The sequence below is a fragment of the Stenella coeruleoalba genome (genome assembly GCF_951394435.1).
Source record: "Stenella coeruleoalba genome assembly, chromosome: 1".
NCBI classification, from domain to species: Eukaryota; Metazoa; Chordata; class Mammalia; order Artiodactyla; family Delphinidae; genus Stenella; species Stenella coeruleoalba.
This window is the reverse complement of record NC_137169.1, coordinates 31,145,035-31,168,012: the sequence shown is the minus strand read 5'-3', so window position 1 is coordinate 31,168,012 and position 22,978 is coordinate 31,145,035. Positions and strand designations below refer to the sequence as shown.

Here is a 22,978-nt window from a genome sequence, read left to right as displayed (position 1 = left end):
GTTAGTTTCCTTGGAAGATCAGTACCACCACCCATGCCCCCTTCAGGAAGAGGATCCTCTTTTCTCAAATTTCCAATTCTAAAGCCTGACTGAAGAGTAAAAATTCCTCTAGCTTTCCCAAACATTGGGGATAAGCATTTGCTTTGGTTTGCTTTCTTTATTCATTCCTTTGGTTTCTGATCTGAAGGAGGTCATAGAAGATGCAATGTTCTATGGGTGGACAGGATTACTGAAGAAGTAGACTTTGGGTGGGGAGGAGAGGGGGAATCTGGTCCTGATGAGTGTGAAGTGGCAGGAGTATTCACTGTCAGTGATTTGCTGAAGAAAGAGGATAAGACATTCTCCCTTGCTTGCACTTGCTTTCCTATCAGGGTCCAGTTACCTGCTAGAACGAACTATCTCACCCATGACTCTGCCTAGGTTGAGGCTTTGCCCTCACTCTGGCTGGCTCCTCCTCCATACCTTTGCACATCCCAACCATATCCATCCTTCTAGAACTATTCAGACGCCAGCTCCTTAGAGATGCGTCCACCCAACTCTCGAGCATTTTTATCTACCTTTCACCTTACGATTTGGTATCTCGTACGGAAGCTACTTACGCAGAGGTCCGATCCCCATTAATCTTGGAGCAACTTGAGGGCAGGCAGGGTCCAAGGCGGTTCCAGTTCTGTGCCCCTTGTGCCCCAGGACTTCGCGGGCATCAATAAATACTGGTTGGGCGAGCACAATAGTAGTAGGAGGACAGTCAATTCTCCCAAGTGCCCAGAGAGCATCTCCTATTGCGATGGCCTCCGGAGCCCGGAAGAAAGTAGGAGAGCGGTGAGGAGCAAGGTACGTGGCTGGGCAGGGCCGAAGTGCGGGCTGGGGCGGAGGGCAGAGGGCTCAGGGCTCAGTCGGGCCGGGCCACCCTCCTCGTGACTCCTCCTCCCCCCTCCACGGCTCCGAGTCAGGTGATTCCGAGCACGTGACGGGCACCACCTACCTTGCTGCTCCCGAGTGGCAGCTCGGGCGGCCAATGAGGGGCCGGGTCCGGGCGCCGAGCCTATGAGAGCCGGGCTCCGGGGGGCGGGCTGCATGGCGGTGGCGGCTGCCGGGGGCGGTGGCGGCGGCGGCCTGGGGAGGCGGCGGCCTGGCTCGGCCTGGCGTGGCCTGTCAGGGCGCGGGCGGCAGCTGCTCCAGCACCATGTCCCTGCAGTACGGGGCGGAGGAGACGCCCCTCGCCGGCAGTTACGGCCCGGCGGACTCGTTCCCAAAGGACTTCGGCTACGGCGTGGAGGAGGAAGAAGAGGAGGCGGCAGCGGCGGGCGGCGGGGTTGGGGCGGGGGCCGGCGGAGGCTGTGGCCCGGGGGGCGCTGACAGCTCCAAGCCTAGGATTCTGCTCATGGGGCTCAGGCGCAGCGGCAAGTCCTCCATCCAGAAGGTGAGTGGGGCCTCGCCGGCCCCTCTGCCCCTCCCCCTCCCTCCTCTACCCGGGGGCGCGGGTGGCCGCCGGGGGGGAGGCCCCGAGGAGGGCGGCGGCCGGGCTGTCCCAGCGCACTTTCTCTTCTCCTCCGGTGAGCAGAGCCCGGGCGCGGCCCTCGTCGGGACCCCGATCTTGGAGTCCACGCCCAGGTCAGCCGAGGCCGACTGGGTCCCCGCGCTCCCCGAGTGGCCGGAGCGAGGCAGGTGTCCGTGGCACCGCCCGGGACCTCGCCTCTGGGACCCAGCCCCTGTGCCATTCACGAAACTGAGACTTGCTCCCCGGTTCTAACTTGGAGAACTTCCCACACTCCCTCCCCGGACCCGGTTGTGTTTGTGCCTCTCACTTCAGGTGATCTGAGTTTTCAGGGCTTCCCAGGTGAGCCCCAGGGAGCAGCGTCAGAAAGAGTAGTGACTAACTCTTTGGCCTTTGTAATGCCTCCTCTTGTTACTAGTACGAAGGAGACTTCACTGTGACATTTGTGGGATTTGGGGGCTGTTCTTCCACCTATTTTAGTACTTGTGGCCCGGTGAGTATAATTACTAGTGATTGTCCCCCGTTTGTGAGTGGCTACAAAAATTTTGAGACCTGGAGAATATTTGCAGACCTTTGTCAGTCCATGTGCTTTCACTTGGGGAATGTCGGGAACGGATGGAGGGTTCCTCACTTTTTAATAAGGGGGAAATAGAGGCAGAGTTGACCTCCTTCATCAGCCATGGCTCTTACACACAAAGTGAGCTGGCGATAAAATGCTAGATACCTGGCCTTTTGCCCTTTCCACTCTGTTGCAGAGGTCTCTCCAAAATAAATCTCTGCATGATATTCTGTAGACATGATGTTTTTAAGAAGTAGTCTTCTTCCACGTGTAATGGATTACTGTGTTTTATTTATCTTTTACCTTTACAGCAAAATCTGAGTATATTTATGGTAGGTTTTTAGCAAACTGATTTTAATTCTTTTCACTTGTTACTCACTATCTAAGCCTTGGGAGTAATTATCCATTTTCCTCATCTAGAAAGTAACAGAGAGGCAAATTAGTTTTGTGTTAGAATTGTATAGATTGTGATAATTTTGATTCTTAACAATTGCCTTTACCATTTATTTGGGAGCTGTCTTTTCCCTGTCAACTCCCATTCTTTCCCCTCCCCACATATATTCCTTCTCCCTCAATATGTCACTTTCTGCTTGGTGTAATTTGCCTTTGTTTCATTTCTTCCACAAGACTGCAAACCCATTGAGGGCAGGGTCCAGTCAGTTTCATTTCTGATTATTTCTCAGAGCCTGATAAGTTTTCAGTGAACAAAACTGCTTAAACTTTATAAGTTTTCATAATCTTAAAGCAGATTTTGGCAGAATTGATAGTTTTACAGAAAAAAAAATCAAACTGAAATGAGAGACATTGCTACTGCTAGTATTGAATACAGACAGAAAATAGCAGAAAAGTTTCAGCTTTTCTGGTGATATGGTTTCAATAATTTGGTGTCTTCTGTTAGAAGTTAAAGGATAGTGGATACCAGTGGATACACCGTTCACTTTTTACCTCTTTTAAAATTTTTGGTATAGGATCAAGTTCTTTAAATTATGTTAATTCAGGGTGGAGTTCTGTATTTTAAATAAAAATTGGAGTAGTCATTAAATTGTTTTCTTTCTTTTGACAGGTGGTGTTTCATAAAATGTCACCCAACGAGACCCTCTTTTTGGAAAGTACCAACAAGATTTACAAAGATGACATTTCAAATAGCTCCTTTGTGAATTTCCAAATATGGGATTTTCCTGGGCAAATGGACTTTTTCGACCCTACTTTTGACTACGAGATGATCTTCAGGGGAACAGGAGCTTTGATATATGTCATTGATGCACAGGTAGTTAGAAATGATAATGTTTACTTTTCTTCTTTGGTGATGGAAGATGTAGGAACAAAGGAAAGTTGTTTATTTGTCATGTGCTTCTTGCAGCTTATTTCTTTGCCAGTAGATTCCCTAACAGTGCGAGAGATGTACCTGCAGAGGTGCTTTGGGAACAGACATGCCATTGTACAAGTACAGAATATCAGATGACTAGGAGATATGGTTTATATCCCTGAGTTCTAGTTAGTGAGCAGCGTTCCGTTTTTGTTAATAGTAGATATTGCTGTACTCTATTAACTATTACAGTAGTGATGTCACTCACTGAAAAGGTCTCATCAGTGCCCATAATATAAGGAGGAATGTGAGAACTGAGTCAGTAAATATTAAAGTGAATAGTTTCTTTAGTTGACCAAGTAGGGTTTAGCCCAAGGAGCACTTATTGAGGGCCTAGCATGTGGCGGGCACTCAGACTGATGGGATGTGTCTCCATCCTTAAGAATCTTACTTTTTCTAAGCTTAAGCATTAGAAAAAGTAAGATTAGGAATGCCTTCTGAGTGACAGGATCTGTAATGGCTGCTTTCATATACATGACCTAATTAATGTCTTCACAAAACTGGGAGGTAGGTACTGTAATTCCGATTTTATGTCTAAGTAAACTGAGATCACAGAGTTTAAGCAACCTGCTTAAAGTCACACATCTAATAAATGGCAGAGCTGGGATTACTTTAAAAATTCTATTGGGAAGAAGTGTCCATTTCCCATTTCTTTTCCTTATATTATCAGTATTAAAAATTACAAGCATTAACTTGGTAGTTGAATTCTTTATCTTGAGCGATTGGAGATCTGTTTAGTGGTATAAGTTAATGTATTTGGATGTTTGAATATTTATGAATAATTAGGATAATATATTTTCTGTGGTTGGGGAAAGAGGTAGTTTGAGGCTTTCTTAACTTAAGATTTCTTTTTAAAAAATATTTTGTTCTGACTTACAGGATGACTACATGGAGGCTTTAACAAGACTTCACATTACTGTTTCTAAAGCCTACAAAGTTAACCCAGACATGAATTTTGAGGTTTTTATTCACAAAGTTGATGGTCTGTCTGATGATCACAAAATAGAAACACAGAGGGACATTCATCAAAGGGCCAATGATGACCTTGCAGATGCTGGGCTAGAAAAACTCCACCTTAGGTAACAACCTGTGTGTTTGATATGAGAGCCCTGAAAAGTGTGTAAATGTATTCCCATCTCTGTCATTACAAACACGTAGCTCTCTGTTACTGGTATACCCTTCCCAAATCTGTAATGTTTTTGATCTCTTTGTTGTTGAATTCAAGCAGGTTTGGGAGCCTAATGTTATTGAGACGTTACTTTCCCCCTTTTTTGCATTTTCCCAGAGGTGGAAGTCATGTGAAGTGTGTTTCTGTAGGTGTGTTTACAAATTCATCTCGAGAGACTGGAGTCAGGCTGTTTCCTCATGGCATAAATCTGCTTTGGGGCTCCCCTCTCTTGGTTTCATTATTATTATTATTTTTTCCTTCTTGCCTCAGTTCAGGGAATCTCTGTCGCATTTGTTGTAAAAGTCTGTAGCTTGAGCTTTCACAGTGTCTGTTTCAGTAGGAAGAGCTTTTTAAAGAGGGTGCACTTTAATGTCTGGACTGTAATGTATCTTGTTTATGTTTTTTAAAACACTTACGCTTTTATGAATCTCTAAAAATTGGGTTAAGTGAGTGTATCTTACCAAGTTTAAAGAGCTCTCAAGTTTAAAGAACTGCCGATTCATAATTAAATATTAAGAAATTATTAAAGAACACCTATTAGGATTGATGACTTGTGTACTTGTGTTCTGAAAGTGTATAAGAAATATTTCCTACATCTTATTTATTTATTTTTTTATGGTTTAGGTAGAAATGACTAATAAAAAGTACCCAAGAAAATGTTCTTTTGATGATATAAACAGCTTAAAGGGGAAGCAGGCGAGAGACAAACCATAGCTATTTCCTTATCCCTGGTCTGTTATAATGACTTCTCTATAGGCTCAAGCCAACCCCCATTTTTCAACCCCTAATATTCTCTAGGGCCTCTGGCTCCAAGATCCTTCTGTTATTCTCCTAGGAAACCACATAGAAAAGTCTCATTGACCTCTAGCCTGGATTAAAATATGTGCAAGTAATTCAGGCTTTAAAAAAATTCAGCAGTATTTGTAGGAGAAAGTGAAAGTATCTTCCCATAAAATTCTTCAGTCTTACTCTTCCACCATGAATGATGGATTTTAAGCCATGATTGTCCTGTGTTCTCCAGTGCCCATGGGAACCCTTCTGGTCCTCTTAACACCACGTCTGTGTCCCTTTCCAGGGCATCCCGCCTCATTGGTACGCACCATCCCTTTTTCCAGTTCTCTTTGGGGCCCTAGGCCTTGTTAACAGCATTAAGCTTTATTAATAACTAGCAGGCCTATGGATGAGGCTGTATTTGATTTCCAATTTCCGAAACTTAGCTTACTATAAAGTGCCCTGTGGCTTGGAGGTTCTTCCCTGCCCCCATCCACCTCCAAGCCTCATAGTTCCTGCAGGACCTTCTCACGTTGCCAAAATATTCCTTTGACCCTAGTGCCTGTGGGGGGATCATCTTGGTCTCACCTGTGCCATTGTTCTGACATCTAGATTAGAGCCCCATCTAGGTTAGCTTCTTAGGTGAGCTCTTTGAAAGTGTCTTTAAATTAGGTACAAAGTGTGATATAAACAGTTATGTGTCTCTGACTTTGTAATTTGTGTTTATAATTATATAATGGATACAACTTTGTAACGAAGAGTATATTCCCGGAGTGAGAAAGTAGGTACAATTGACCACACTGTTATTGTTAAAGGTCTCTCGCAAATACGTGTTTTGTTAAATCTACAAATTTACTTCACTGTGCATCCTCTCAGGCCTCCAGATAGCTGTTCCATTCTCTCTAGAGCCCCTGCTCTCATCCTCCATAATATGTTATTTACATAAATTCTAAGCTCCAGTTTTATTCATTCATTTATTCACCAAATGTTTATGAGCACTCTTCAGGGTAGTGGGCCTGCAGCTGTGAGCAAGGCTGACAGAGTCTCTGTCCTCATGGAGCTTATATTCTGATGAATGAGACAGCTCAGAAGCATTTATAAATAAATGTCTAGTATAATTTTAAGTGCTTACCAGTGCTGTGAAGAAAAACAAATTGGGGAAAGGGGTTGAAAGTAATGGGTACAGGGGTACTATTTTAGGTAGGGGAGTCAGGAGGGAACTTTCTGAAGCGGTAACATTTTAGTAGAGACCTGTATTGTATTCTTATTTAATGAATGTCACCTATCTCCTATGAGCTTTCTCTTGGTTTTAATCTTGGTTTTTGTCAGTTATGGGCTTAAGAAACCAAGGTTTTTGGATCAGATTGCAAAGACTTAGGTGAATATTCAGGTTTCTGCATCTGAAAATGCTTTCCTGTGTACTGCCTCAATTGCCCTCTGTGTAAATGCAATAAAGGGACGGAGAGCTACAAGCCAGGTGGGGAAACTGCATTTGTCATCTTTCATGATGGGTATGGTACACAAGATAAAGAGGCTGTATTTGAACTTACGGAAATCAAATGTTAAGAAACTTAAAATTCTATGTATCATGATAATTGTCACTGGACTTAAGATTTTTCAAATTAATCAAACTATGTTGTGTTTTTCAGCTTTTATTTGACTAGTATCTATGACCATTCAATATTTGAAGCCTTTAGTAAGGTGGTGCAGAAACTTATCCCACAACTACCGACCTTGGAAAATCTATTAAATATCTTTATATCAGTAAGTGAGCTATTTAATTCATTGTAGTTTCTGGTTCCGTTTTTGTTGAATATATTTGTGTTATCAAGTTCTCCAAAAAATTGCTGGAATTAGTCTGAATCAAGCTTAAAGACTAATAATACAATTAAGTGTAAAGTAAGTAATAAAAACATTTAAAAAATGGCTTGAGGGCTTCCCTGGTGGCGCAGTGGTTAAGAGTCCGCCTGCCGATGCAGGGGACACGGGTTCGTGCCCCAGTCCGGGAAGATCCCACGTGCCGCGGAGCGGCTGGGCCCGTGAGCCATGGCTGCTAAGCCTGCACGTCCGGAGCCTGTGCTCCGCAGCAGGGGAGGCCACAACAGTGAGAGGTCTGCGTACCGCAAAAAAAAAAAAAAAAAAAAAAAAAAGGCTTGAGTTATTTTCTGAATTTTTTTCCTTAATACTCACTTTTTCTTGTTTTAAAATGCCCTGATGAGATATTTTCTCATGCTTTCTGAATTAATATCTTCATGGTATCTGTTTCCTGAAGGAAGAGTAGAAAGTAGGGTAGATTGGGTTTTGGGAATTGGACTTAATCTCTGCCTTATTGGAGGTCACATTGAAAAATTGATCCTTTCCTTGCTAACTGTAATCTGTGTCATATTTCACATTACTTATTTTGAGGATTCAGCTTAATAAAAAAGGATATTCTTCCAATAAATTTAGCATTCAGCCACTATATTTCCCAAACATTTCTTTGAAGGACTCAATGTATAGTGATCCCCAGTTCTTTGGGCTTTTTGGGTTATGCTAGATGTTGACGTGAAACATTCTTTGCCACATCAAACCTTTCTGGTAGCAAGGTCATTTGAATCAGAGATTGATTATTGCCCCAAAAAGGACTATTGAAAATGTAGCATGGCTTGATTTTTGGAGATTTTTTTGGGTGTGTGTGTGGCATCTTAGGAAATAATTCATTTAAGTAAAGAGGATGAAGAAAAAACAAATTGGACTGGTGCGATTATGTCAGTAAATCAGAGCAGAGAAATAATTCCACTTTTATTCTTTGGATAAGAGACGTGTCTCCTAAGCAAGTACTATTTGCTCTTTTGGTTTTAGGTTGTATAATTAAAAATGCTCTTGGATGTTAATCAGTGATTCAAGATCTTTGATAAGTTTACAAATTGTGATTCTTAAAAAATGAACATTTAATTTTGTTTTTTCAAGAATTCAGGTATTGAAAAAGCTTTTCTCTTCGATGTTGTCAGCAAAATCTACATTGCAACAGACAGTTCTCCTGTGGATATGCAGTCATATGAACTTTGCTGTGACATGATTGATGTTGTAATTGATGTGTCTTGTATATATGGGTAAGTCGTACATATATATTTCTGCAAGATCTCAGATACGGGGAAGACTACCAGCTTGATTTGTCAGGGGGATTAATTTCTGAGGCGTCTAGCGAGTAGTGTATGAAGTAGAATTGTTCTGACCATAGTGCTTCAACTTGGAGCATGATTTCTGTGTGGGTGGGCTGCTGGGTCTTACTCCTTCAGCATAGGTGGATAAGACCGGTGTGACTAGTGCCAGACTCACTATCACTGAAAGTTTCACCTGCTATTATTTGGGGGATTTGTACTGTGTCTTCTCACTACTGCAACTTAGCTAGATCAATAAATAAGATTAATTTATTTAAAACACTCTGAATAACAAAGTATGTACTGGTTCCTAATTTAATCTCAGGTTTTGTGTAACTGAGGGATCCTTAATCTTTCAGAGAGCTCAGAAACAAGGAAATCAGAATTCTGGATGTCAGAAGAACTTATAAACATTTGACCTATACATCTAAGTTTCCAAAATAAGTCTCTAAAATATAAACTCTTGTTTTATGCATATTTACCACACTCTATACAGAAATTTGTAAAAGCTGGCAAAGAAGTGATTTTGTAGAATAACCCAGAGGATAGGTGAAAACTTTGGTGAACTTACTGGTGTTTCAAAAGCCAGTAACCTCTGCAGCCTCTAATAGCCCTGATTCATCTCATGTATTAATGTCAGTCCTCACAATGCACTTTCTCGATGCTCTGACATTACCTTTGCTTTCTGATACCTGTGTCCTTTATCTGTTGTTCCTCTCTGCTCCACCTAGTCTAAATTCCTCTTTCATCTCTCTGTCCCTACCCTTTACCTTGCTCTCTCCGCCTAACCTTGTCAGTGTCTTTGTCCAGCTGCCTCTGGGTAGGAGAATGCATTTGTGTTACCTCTTCTTTACCTGTCTATTCTTGTCTTGCATTCCTGTCTCTTTTTCAGTTTTGTGATTATATGCTCTCCTTTGTTTTTATTCTTTCCACAGTGAAAATGAGATTTTGTCCGTAGGTTATGCAGAAGAGTTTCATGTTCCTATTCCTAATTTTAAAAATGGATGAATAGAACATTCGCTATTTCTTTAAAATAAATCAGATTTTCATAAATCAAATTAGTTATAAAGTTTATTTTCTGTATAAGGTACACTGTAAACTACATTATATATGATAAAGTGCATTATAAAAAAGAAGAGAAATAGCCATTACTTCGTATTCTTAACACAATACATGTGTGCAATTCGGTATGCTTTATTGAAGTTCAGTTTGCTGCTTATTTGATATATATATATATTTTTTTGGCTGCATTGGGTTTTCATTGCGCACGGGCTTTCTCTAGTTGCGGCGAGCAGGGCTACTGTTTGTTGCAGTGCGCGGGCTTCTCACTGCAGTGGCTTCTCTTATTGTGGAGCACGGGCTCTAGGTACACGGGCTTCAGTAGTTGTGGCACGCAGGCTCAGTAGTTGTGGCTTGCGGGCTCTAGAGTGCAGGCTCAGTAGTGTGGTGCACAGGCTTAGTTGCTCTGTGGCATGTGGGATCTTTCTGGACCAGGAATCGAACCCGTGTCCCCTGCGTTGTCAGGCAGTTTCTTAACCACTGTGCCACCAGGAAGTCCTGCTTACTTGACTCTTGATTTATGTTTTTTGAACGGGACCGTATTTATTGATTTTAGTTTTTGTATTTACTCCTTTTTCACTGATGGCAGTTTTCATATTTCAGGTCCTTCTTTATTTGTAGAGGGTGTCAGCGCCAGTTAGTGTGAGGGAATGTTGGAAACCTGCTGTGTTCCATGCATCCTAGGTGAAGAAGGTGATGTGAGCGCATGGAATGAATACTGCAGCATGGGCTGGGCACCCATAGCTAAACACAGCTTCTGTTCCAATAAGGGAGAGCGGGCATTCTCCTTTCTCAAAAGACGGTCAGGAAACTGGGTGGAAACCCTTATTGTTGTGCAAATGTGACAAAATGCTGAGTTGGGAAACCTCTAATGGATGATACTTTGTTTTAAAACAGGTTAAAGGAAGATGGAAGTGGAAGTGCTTACGACAAAGAATCTATGGCCATCATCAAGCTGAATAACACAACGGTCCTGTATTTAAAGGAGGTGACTAAATTTTTGGCACTGGTCTGCATCCTTAGGGAAGAAAGTTTTGAACGAAAAGGTAATGCATTTTAAAAAGATTTCTTTAAGTTCTTTGTCATAATTTCTTAGGTTCTTGAAAGCAAGAAAAAACAATATTGCAGTGTTAGAGGATTTACCAGCTCAAACTCCTTTTGTGCCTTCCCGTCCACGTACAGTGCAGACTTTCTCCTGCCTTCTTTTGGTCTTTTATTTTAAATCAAGTTTTTTATTCTAGCCTCTCTCATTTTACATCCTTCCATTACCTGTCTTAACTGCCTACGGTTTGGCTTCCACCTGAACCAGTCTGCTGAAGCTGTTTGGGAGGTTACTAGGTCTTTTTCTTGCTGCATTCAGTGGCCTTTTCTCATTCTGTGGCCTCTTCAGGCTTCTGAAGCATGTGCTGTCAATCCCTCCTCCCTCAAGCTTTCTTCTCTCTGCTTCCCTAAAGCAGAACTCTCCGGGTTCTTCTATGTGTTTGTTTCTCTGACCACCTGTCCTGTTTCTTCTGTTTTTCTTTTTCTGAGTGTTCTTCAGAGCCAGGTCTCCTGCTCGCTTCTTCACTTAATTCTCCTGGTCAGCGCATCTCATCCATGCCTTCAGTTAATCTTCTCTGTGTAGTTGATTGAAAAATTCACCTCTCCAACTCTGGCTTGGGCCTGTGTTTCCATCCTGTGTTTGGAGCTATTAGTAAGACATCTTCACTTAAATATTTTATGTTGTCCATGGTGTCAAAAACTGATGAATATTTTCCCCTTTGTTTCACGACCATCCCGGCTACTCTACTTCTGTTACTCGTTACGCCGTTTTTCTGGTGTCCAAGCTTAGCTATGTGCAGTCAGGTAATCGTATGGTGTAATTGCCCATGAGGCTCTTGCAGATCATCTCACAGAGAGCATTCTGTGTTTTCCTTTTTCTATTCTTTTCCTGTGTTTACATTCAGTTTTCACCAAATCTTACCATTTGTTTCTTGGAACTGTTTCTCGGGTGTCCTTTCCATTTACACTGTTGGTGACTCCAATCCAGGTCCTCATTCCTCCAGCCTGTGGTGCTGCATTCAACATATATATTAATGGTTCAGCATGTATCATCTTTTATTCTAAAGGCAGACTAGGTTTCAGAAAATTCCTTTTATCATGTTATTTAACTACTCAAGGATCTATAGTAACTCTTATTCACTGCAACAAGTCCCTGCTTTTCTGCTTGGGTTTTGTGATATTAATTAATATTGAATGAATTAATATTATTTCACTGATGTTGATATTAATGAAATATTTTAGATATACAGAGTGTTTTGGGTACAACAAAAATGTGAGTATTCACCTTTGAGCTTAAGAACTGAAACATGACAAATACATATTTGTCTTCTGTGTGTTTCTCAGTTGAAACCCCCTCTTGCGCTCTGTTGAATGTAGTGTTTTCTTTTTCCTGTGCATGATTTAGTCTTTCACTTCATATCTATCCTTAAACAATATAGGGTATTGTGTATCTTTGTGTAAATGATGTCCAAATGTAAGTTGTCTTCTGCAAGTTGCTTGTTTCTTTTCATTCAAGATTGTTTTTGAGAATTATCCGTATCGATAGGTGTAGCTCCAGTTCGTCCATTCAGTTGTCGCTGCCGCACAGTAGTCTATGGATTGCATGTACCACAATTTATATTCTTCTTGCTGGACATCTAGATGATTTTTAAGATTACAAATAGTTTTGCAAGAAATGCTCATGAACAAGTTTGCCTTTGCACATATGGAGAATTTCTCAAGAGTAATAAGTATTTAGGAGTGGAATTTATAGAGGACATATGTCTTCAGCTTTATTAGGCATTATTGAATTGCTCTCCAAAGTGGCTTTATTTTCACCCCAGACAGTGCTTTGTGGGAGTTCTTGTCACTTCATGTCCTTGATAATGTTTGATATTGTTAGACTGTTTAGTTATTGTCAGTCTGGTAGGTGTGAAATGGTATCTCATTTGGCTCTGGTTTTTATTTCTTTAATTACGGGTTAGAGCAAGCATCTTTTTCACTGCAGGTACCCTTTTATGTCTGTTCAGGTGTCTTCTCTGGTAATTTATCTGTTCATATACTTTTATCTTTTTTGTACTGTGTCTTTTTTGTACTTAGGAGTTCTTTATTTTTCTCCATTCTAATCTTTTTTTTTTTTTTTGCGGTATGCGGGCCTCTCACTGTTGTGGCCTCTCCCGTTGCGGAGCACAGGCTCCGGACGTGCAGACTCAGCGGCCATGGTTCACAGGCCCAGCCGCTCCGCGGCATGTGGGATCTTCCCGGACCGGGGCACGAACCAGTGTCCCCTGCATCGGCAGGCGGACTCTCAACCACTGCGCCACCAGGGAAGCCCTCTCCATTCTAATCTTTAAAAATTTAAAAAACTTTTGGCTATGGAAATTTTCAGATATACACAAAAGTAGACTAGCACAGCGATTCCATGTACCCATCTCCCTGCTTTCACAGTCATCAAGACATGGTCAGTCTTATTTGCTGTATATCCTCCTCACAACTAAATTATTATCTTTTGCTCTTTTGTTGTGGAAACTATCAAACATAAAAAAGTAGAGAAAATAATGTGAGGGAACCCCTTTTTATCTATCACCCAGATTCAACAGTTATCAAAATCATAGCCATTCTTATTTGCTTGCTATACCTTTTTCCCTACTGGGTTATTTTGTTTTTGTTTTTTTTGTTTTGCGGTACGTGGGCCTCTCACTGCTGTGGCCCCTCCTGTTGCGGAGCACAGGCTCCGGAAGCGCAGGCTCAGCGGCCATGGCTCACGGGCCCAGCCACTCCGCGGCTTGTGGGATCCTCCCAGACTGGGGCACGAACCCGTGTCCCCTGCATCGGCAGGCGGACTCCCAACCACTGCACCACCAGGGAAGCCCCCTACTGGGTTATTTTGAAGCAAATCTCTAACATCAAATCATTTTGTCTATACAGATTTCAGCAGGTGTCTGTAAGAGGCAGTGAGTGTGCTTTTTAAAGCATAGCAGTATTACCATCAGTAGTTGTGTAAAAAGAACCCAAAAAAACAGTGATTTCATATCATCAAATATCCAGCCAGTGTTCACATTTCCTTGATTGTCAGTTTAATTTTACCATTTGCATAGAAGTCAGTTTTAATGTAGTTGAACTTACTAAAACTTTTATTTTTTTCCTGAATCTGAAGAACCTCCGTAATTTGACTCTAACCTGCTTATTCAGACTCCATTCTCAGTACTTTTCCCCAAAATTCTCTGCCCCTATCTCCAGCCAGACCAGTTTGTTTCCTGTTTTCCACCTGTGTGCTGTGTTCCCTCATTGCCAGCTCCCTGCTGTTGTCTTGTGATTCTGCTCTCCCTTCCTGCCTGATTAAATCCTGCCCGTATCCTCAGAGCTCTGCCTCACATCTGGAGCTTTCATTGCTGCTTTTGCCCTGCACTTGGCTCTCCCACCTTTGGACTTCTTTCACAGTAGTCATTTTGACATCAGATTGTTGTGATTTCTTTCTTGTGTGCTGTCTTTACGTCCCAGTATCCTCGAGGACGTAAGTCCTCTCTTTCTGCTCTGCCCTTCTCAGCACTGGCTTCTATTCTCAAGTTCTCCTCGTGATCTGGAATGGCTCCTGGAGCTCCAGCAATCTTATCCATATTCTGGACATTAAGGAGGAATGGGGAGGAATAGGGAAGTCTTCCTTTTAAGGAGACTTCACAGAAGTCTCACACACTTGCATTTATCTCAGTGGCCAGAATTGGTCATATGTCCATACGTACCTGTAGGGAGCCCTTTGTTTGACCGAAATCTTATTTGGAAGCCAGTTCATAGAGCAGACGAGGACGGAGCTGCCTTACCTCCCGTATAGGGGAAGCAGGTTTCCTGAGACTCTGCCTGATGGGCCTCTCTGACACCTCCCAACCCCATGGCTCTACTAAGCAGTTTGCAAAACTGTTCCAACTGTTCACTTCAGCTTTTCTTTGGCTGCCTCAGAGACTTGTAAAAGGAAAAACTTGATAAATCAAAAAGTATTTTACTTTGACTTTAGATTTCATTGTAAATTTTCTTAGCAAATTTGTCTTCCTGATTGCTTTTTTATTTACCCTGTTCACTTCCAGGCCCCAGAGGTAACCAGTGTTAACACTTGGGCATACGCTTCATCATGTTTCCAGTGTGAAGAATTCCTCAATTGGATATATGTTTTTAAATACATATCAATTATTTTTTTCCGTCACCAAATGTTTCCTAGTAGATAGTCTCACAGTTGACATTCAGGAGGCCTAATCTCCTTTTTCTCTCCTGCAGGTTTAATAGACTACAACTTCCATTGTTTCCGAAAAGCTATTCATGAGGTTTTTGAGGTGGGTGTGACTTCTCACAGGAGCTGTGGTCACCAGACCAGTGCCCCCAGCCTGAAAGCGTTGACACACAACGGCACGCCGCGAAATGCCATCTAGCCTGAATGCCGGTGGTCGGGGTCTGTGCCAGCTTATTCCTCACTCCAGGGTCAGATGCCATGTGCTACAGGACATGGAAGTTGCCGCTTGTGGGAGTCTGGTGCCTGTTGCACTAGAGACAAGGGGTAGAGTTTCTCATTTGGATGAAAACCCCTTCAACCAGTGGTGTGCAACTGAAGCTACTATTTCTTTTTTTTAAAAAAATGGCAAAAAAGAATTCTATAGACCACAGACCTCAAGTGTCTTTCTCCTCTTGGGGGTCCTACTTTAAGTAGTTGGGATATTTTGGACCTGGAGATAACATCACTTACCCATCCTTACCAGAGAATGTTGCTGTCAATTACCAGTTGAAAATAATAGAAAGAACTGAGTTTTTATATGCTTCGCTTAGATTTTCATTTGAGTAGTCTCTGAAAATCCTGCCTCGCTTAAGTTCTAACACTGCCTCTCAGATTTCAATTTTGGACCTTGCACACCTCAGACCTAAATGCATTTGCTTGCTAACTCAGAAGACACATGGTCTGACTGCAGCAAAGGACATTTCTGTATTTGTTTCTGAGGAAATGAGAAAATTTTATGCTGCATCAAGTCAAGAGCAAGGCTCAACAGTGGCCGCTGCATTAGTTCCCTCGGAAGTGTTGAAGAACAAACTTTAAAACAGAAGAAAATTCTTGCACCTGTGTTTTGGGTCCCAGATATCTGGGTTCTTGCTCCCACGTTAGATAAATGATTCTGATCACTGTAACAAAGGGAATTAAAAAAAATTTTGTTTTCCCCGCAATCTCCTCCTCTTAGGAGGGAAATGCATTATGTCACTGAATTATGTAGCTCACTTTTCTTTAAACTTGATACCAGCCCCCACATTCCTTTTATTCTAAGCTATCGAGATCCTTTAAGAATTGCTGTTTTGTTGACCCTGAATGACCCTCAGGCGCTGGTGGACTGTCCACTGGGACTGAGGAGAGCACATTGGCACCACGACATGTCGTTAAACATACTTCGTCTTCAGTATTCTGACGCCAAGTGTCAACTGTGGTACTTTCTTCACCTAGGATATTAATTCATAATTGTTTCTTTTTGTTGAAGGTTGATACCCTTTTCCATCGACTTAAACTTACACGTTATTTTTACTCCACATGCCCAGTAGTCATGTATTCCAAAGCCACTGGACCACTTGAGTACATAAGTGCCACTGTTTAATGAAATATGTATATTCAGGTCTGTAAACCTAACAGTGTGACTTGGAGTGCTTCCTGCAGACGATTCTGACTGTTGAGTATTTACATGGACCATGGTGATATCCAAAAAAAAAAAAATGCTTTTATATTTATAGATTATTTCATTGAACTATATAAAATGGGTATCAATAAATGTATTTACTCCAGAATAAGTTTTTTATTTGCCTAAGGTAATAGAAGGTTGGGGTGATGGAACATTGGCTTGTCCCGCTCTGTCATCCATTTCTTCTTTTGCTGCCTCATATGGTTAAAATGCCTTATGTTTCAAGACTTCAAGTTCTGTCCTGTTGCAGGAATTTCATGCCTTGTGTCCAGATACCATCTCCTGGCCCGTTTCTGTTTAGGGTAGGAGGTCTAGGTAAAAATGGTGTTTCATACCAACAGATCTCACTCATGGTGGGGAGTATCCAGGGCCTGGCATAATTAATGTATGATATCCAAACCAGGAAGTGGTTCAGGGGATGAGATGAATAGAATACACTATACAAAATTTGCACTGATTCCAGCTCATTTTTCATCAGTTTCTGAGATACTCATTATTGACCCTTCAGTGTTAAGTTCTGCTTACATAGTTAGGTTGGGTCTCAACTGGTTGGAGTAAAGTATACATCAGTTTATAGAAAGGAGGGAAGTAGAGGTTGAAAGATCTTTAATTTCATGACTGGATTACTTTAATTTTAAAACAATTGGAAATCACAAAAATAGATTTAAAAGAAAGCTTAAAATACTATCTAATCCTGTATCCTTTTTCAAATTATGGGAACTGAGGTCCAGAGGAGTAAAGAACATTGTCTAGGGTAATAGACGGGATGAACATGTTAAACTCCGAATCAGGATACTGTTGAGAGTGGAAGGGATGCCATTAATAATTATGCCAGAGCAATGGGTGTAAACTACGCTGTTCTGGGTAAACCAGGGGGCAACCCAGTCATAGATCTAGTTAGTAGTGAAGTGGGGGCCTGTGCTGCAGACCTGGCAGCCCAGTGCTGCCTGCCTTCATCTCCAGCCTCAGGCTCCCATTGGCTCAATGGAGATGATGCCTCACGATGAGTGTACCATGGCATATAGGTGCCCAAGAAATATTTTTTCGTACTACTGTGGAAAATTATAAATTCAGGGAGTGATTAAGGAGAACAGGTGAAAAGTGATGGAATAGAAATAAAGTGAATGAAGAAAGGGGACAACTCAGGAAAAGGAAATGGAAAAATCAGAAAACTATCAAGGAGGGTTTGCCTGAAATGTTTTGCATCTCAATGGGTGTTTGTCTTCAACTGGCTACCTCAGAGAGCTGGGAGAGATGGTGAAATAAAACGTTTTAAATCTTTTGCAGCAGGGTGTTTGAGCTGTTCTACATACCACTACCTCTCCTGTTCACACACATTCATACATACACACATTCACACGTGCACGTGTGTACACACACAGACACGTATGTAATGATATCCCAATACAGAATGCTCAAGGTATTTGGAATTGTATTAATTTACCTCCTACGTTTAGAATTCTGTGTGTACACAGAGAAACAAGCAATTTTAAAGATAAAATTATGATTGTCACAAGTTTAATGTGTGTGATTCGTGGGCTTTGTTAAGATTCTCTATCTGTCCTGTTTTGTTTTGCAAATGCTGAAAGCTCTTCCAGTTATATCCAGAAGAGGTTAGTGAATATCATTGTTTTTCACCTAAGCTAGCAAAGTAACTTTAAACACTCCCCTTCTTTCCCCCAGAAACCCTGAAGGAACACCGTCTTCCAAGGGACTATAGGTGGCAGCTGGGCATAGCTGGAGTGTATTTCTGTTAATAGCATCTTCCTTGAACTGCTCCTACAGAGTTGGGAGTCTGGACGTGTAAAGAGCACGCAGGAGGGACATGAAGGGACAGCACCTACTACAGATTATTTCAGGTGGTTTCTATGTGTATTACCTCATGTAATCTTCACAGTACCTGGTGAGGTAGGTCCTCTATTCTATTTGCAGATGGGGAAACAGGCCTGGAGAGGCCTAATAGTGGTGGAGCTAGAATTGGAATCCATGCGGTTTGATTCTAGAACCTGCATCCTTAAATCACCACTTGACCTTGCTTCCCTAGTAGGGAGGGAGGATTTACTCATGGGGTGTTTTGCAGAACATGAATTCTATAGTTAAACTTTGGAAACAGCCTTCTGTAGTCTCTTGGAGATGTACTATGTACAGTCAAATATTCTCTGAAAAGACCTGCAATAGAGAAATCTGTTTACCTTGGTTTATATCCCACGTTCCTAAGTTTGACTGTTTTAAGAAATGCCTATTCAAGCAGCATATAATAAATATACCAAAGGACACTTTACTGGAATATTTTCAGTGGGATTGGAAATAGGATTTTTATTCCATTTCCCAAGTGTCTTAATACAACCTTTAGTGGACTGTTGGTAAAATAAGAGGAAATTTTGTGCATTTTCACAATTGAGATTAGTAGCTCAAGCTGCTCCTTCAGCCTGGAATCTGTTTCCCTTGGCTTATAGAAATTCTGTTCATCCTACCAGGGTCAGCTTAAATGCCATATCTTCTACAAAAGCCCTCTAACCACTCCCCCTCCCCCGCACCTTGACATGGGTGGGTCTGTTCTCTGCTTCCTTGGTGACTTGCTCATCACCTGTATTTTCTACTCTGTAGTTTCTCCAATATCCCGTATGCTGAAGAAAAACCCGTGCTCATTTAAATGTTCCTCATTGTAGCTTTTTTTTTTCTTTTTTTTTGCGGTACGCGGGTCTCTCACTGTTGTGGCCTCTCCTGTTGCGGAGCACAGGCTCCGGCTGCCCAGGCTCAGCGGCCATGGCTCAGCGGCCACGGCTTACGGGCCCAGCCGCTCCACGGCATGTGGGATCCTCCCGGACCCGGGCACGAACTCGTGTCCCCTGCATCGGCAGGCGGACTCTCAACCACTGCGCCACTAGGGAAGCCCCCCCCCTCATTGCAGCTTTCATGTGAAGGCAGTGATGCTTTTCTGGTGTGGGCAGTAGCTTGTCTAGCTTTTTACCCGGTCTGGCTGCAGTGTCCATTTCCTTAGTGCTTGACCTCTAGGTGGCGGTGTTGTATTATTTAAACTCAAGCTTTCCGGCTCCTCCTCGTTGGCTCTGTTCTGAAAGTTTAAATTACCTGTATCACCCAAGTGTACACTTAACTTAGAGATCCAAAGGATTGCTTAAGTTATTTCTCCTGAAATCATATTCAGTGATGACTTGAGACACTGTATTGGAAGTGAAGCAGTTTGTGATTTTCACTTTTTCTATTCAGTATCAGCTTTTTAACAAGGGGTTGGAGAGGATGAAGGTCATAACATTCTTTGTTTCATGGATTACGGGTTACAAAGGGGCTTTAAGAAGACCACACCATCCTCATGCCTATAGCAGGCAGAACGACTTGTTCCCTAAGCCATCTGCTGTAGATGTGTATGCTCTTAAAGACTCCCAAGGAAGGAAATGCCACATATTTGAATGATAATATCTGCTTTCATCACTTTCTTTTGCCTCAGATGAGGTTTGTTGTAATTGTTTCACACTTGAGAGCTAAAACACTGCAAAGGAAAGGCTTTAGCACATTATCCTTCCACGGGCATATCATCTCTCCACAAGCCCCAGCTGTGACTTTGTTCTACAAAGACAAATTTTAATGTAAAAAGAACTAGATACATCAGTGCATCTTCAGAACTGTTTAAAATGTAATTGAGAAAATTGCAAAAGGACAGTTATAATGAGGAACTTAGTGGAAGGAAACTAGTAACCCCCTGACCCCTCCAAGTACCCGTCACTACCAACGTGTCTCTGGAAAAGTGCTGCAACTTCCACTGTAAGATCCTTATACGTTAAAAAGCAACTTTCTGTTCAACATTGCTAATTATTAGAGAAATGCAAATCAAAGCTACAATGAGGTATCACCTCATGCTGGTTAGAATGGTCTACAAATAATAATAATGTACAAATAATAAATGTGTACAAATACTAAATGGTGGAGAGGGTGTGGAGAAAAGGCAACCCTCTTAGACTGTTGCAGCCACTGTGGAAAACCTTTTTAAGGAGGTTCCTTAAAAAACTAAAAGCAGGGCTTCCCTGGTGGCGCAGTGGTTGGGAGTCCGCCTGCCAATGCAGGGGACATGGGTTCGTGCCCTGGTCCGGGAAGATCCCACATTCCGCGGAGCGGCTGGGCCCGTGAGCCATGGCTGCTGAGGCTGTGCATCCGGAGCCTATGCTCCGCAACGGGAGAGGCCACAACAGTGAGAGGCCTGCATACCACACACACAAAACAACAAAAAACTAAAAGTAGAGCTACCATATGATCCAGCAATCCCACTCCAGGGCATATATTCAGAAAAGATGAAAACTCTAATTCAAAAAGATGCATGCACCCCAATGTTCATAGCAGCACTACTTACAGTAGCCAAGACATGGAAGCAACCTAAAGTCCCTCGACAAAGGAATGGATAAAGATATGGTACATATATACAATGGAATATTACTCAGCCACAAAAAAGGAATGAAATAATGCCATTTGCAGCAAACATGAATGGACCTAAATATTACCGTACTAAGTGAAGTAAGTCAGAGAAAGACAAATATCGTGTGATATCACTTATATGTAGAATCGAAAAAATGATACAAATGAACTTATTTACAAAACAGAAACAGACTCACAGGCATAGAAAACAATCTTATGGTTAACAAAGGGGAAGGGGGGAGAGGGATAAATTAGGAGTTTGGGATTAACAGATACACACTACTATATATATAATAAACAACAAGGATGTACTGTATAGCACAGGGAACTATATTCAATATCTTGTAATAACCTATAATGGAAAAGAATCTGAAAAACATACATGTATGTGTATATATATACATATATATAGTTATATAGTTATATATATATATATATAACTGAATCACTTTACCGTGTACCTTAAACAAATACAACATTGTAAATCTATACTTCAATTAAGAAAAGCATCTTTTGAGCTAAAGTGATGAAATATCAGGAGACATGTGACAATTAATTTGGTTTAATACAGCATAGCCTGCAGAACAGACAGAAGCTTGGTCTGTAAAAATGGAATATTAATCTTCTACAATGTTCTTTTTACTGTTTTTCTTTTTTTTTGCCTGCATGGCATGCAGGATCTTAGTTCCCCAACCAGGGATCAAACCTGTGCCCCTTGCAGTGGGAGCACAAGTATTAACCACTGGACCACCAGGGAAGTCCCTTGTTTTTGTTTTTTAAGAGAGGTGCTGGTACACTCATTTTGATAAGTTGTATACACTCTTTCCTTTGTTCTCTCCCCTGTCTCTATTCAAATAGGCATGCAAACTTCCCGTTCCAGGTAATGAGTCAGCTGAGAAGGGAATGTTAATTTATTTGAGCCTATCTTATTCTGAAAAGCAATGGTGGAACTCTCTGTACTGGGGCCTTGTCCCAGCAAGGCATTGGCTTTACAGTTTTTCAAGATGAGCTAAGAAGTAGACCTAGAGCCCTAACCATTTCCCAATAGCTGTGTTTGGAAATTGGAGCTGCCTGCCGTTTCTGTGCTTGGAGGATGCTTTATTGCTGCATTGTAGTTCTTCCTGGTTAGAAGAGAAGATTCTAGGACTGAAGGTTCCTTGGGCTCTGTTTCCTCACTACATGACCCCTGTGGCAGGGTATTGATGGAAATGGGATCATTGAAAAAGGCCGGCCATTTGGCAAAAAGGAACTCATTTAAGTGTCAGGGGTCATAGGATCTTAGTGGAAATGTTCTCTGGACAACTCACGTGGTGAGGCTGGAAGGAGGGGAAGGGGGCTGAGCTGAGGGTTGAGAGAGGACACTGAGCTGGTGGGGGCAGGACTAAGCAAAGGCCACGGTAGATCAGTGGAAGGAGGATCGCTGGGGAAGAAGTCAGAATGATCCTTGCAGTGAGAGGAAAACCAGGTGGACTGAAATGTGAAATGCAGTGAGAGACCTGATGGGTGGGAACAAACAGACCTAAATTTTGCCTAGGAGTATTGGAGACTTGGGAAAAACCCCTGAACTGGACAGCAGGACCATTTTCAACTCTATAGGTCCTTTACTCTCTTCTCCCAATGTATTATTAAATACTGAAATTATTTATTCTTGATTTCTTTCAGATTCAAGATAATGGTTATAAAAGTACTTGTTGAACACTGGTATTCTTTTTTATTTTACCCCAGGCCAGACCTGTGTCACATTTTATCTCAATTCTTACAGAAGCCTCGGCTTGTCTCTTAGATTCTTCCTTTTCAAAATCTGGACTATGATTATAGTCCTATGATAATAATAGCATTATTTTTGTTATAATTATTATTAGCAGTAGCATTGGTATTAGACTGTTTGACTGCTTACAACTTGCCAGCTATCGTGCTGAGAGCTTTACTTGTGCCTTCTCATGCAATCTGCCAATGTCGTGAGGTTGGAGCTGCTGTTGTGGTCCATTTTACAGGTAAGAAAACTGAGGCCCAGAGAGGAACTTCCAAGAACCTATTGCTAGTTACTGGCAGAACGTGAACTTGAAGTCCCATCTATCTGATGCCTGAGCAAAGGCCTGCCTTCTTGGTAGTAACAGAGCTCCTTAGAGGCTGAGTCTACAAAAGGAGGAAGGAAAATGGCTAATGGGGACTCTGAACAGCTTGCCCAAGAGCAATTTGAGAGTAGCTGTAGTCATCCATTGTGGCAGAGGCAGGATACATGCTCACCAAACAAGCTTTCTCTTCTTGGGCACAGG

General features: G+C 42.0%; 1 protein-coding gene across 1 annotated transcript; it reads left to right on the top strand.

The window, feature by feature from the left end:
- Positions 1-1,139: 1,139 nt before the first annotated feature.
- On the top strand, positions 1,140-17,786 carry RRAGC (Ras related GTP binding C). Its single transcript, XM_079942164.1, has 7 exons — positions 1,140-1,420; positions 3,118-3,321; positions 4,300-4,499; positions 7,009-7,123; positions 8,309-8,451; positions 10,456-10,604; positions 14,845-17,786. Exons 1-7 carry the CDS (start codon positions 1,184-1,186, stop codon positions 14,994-14,996), a joined length of 1,200 nt encoding a protein of 399 aa, XP_079798290.1. The 5' UTR covers positions 1,140-1,183; the 3' UTR covers positions 14,997-17,786.
- Positions 17,787-22,978: the final 5,192 nt, after the last annotated feature.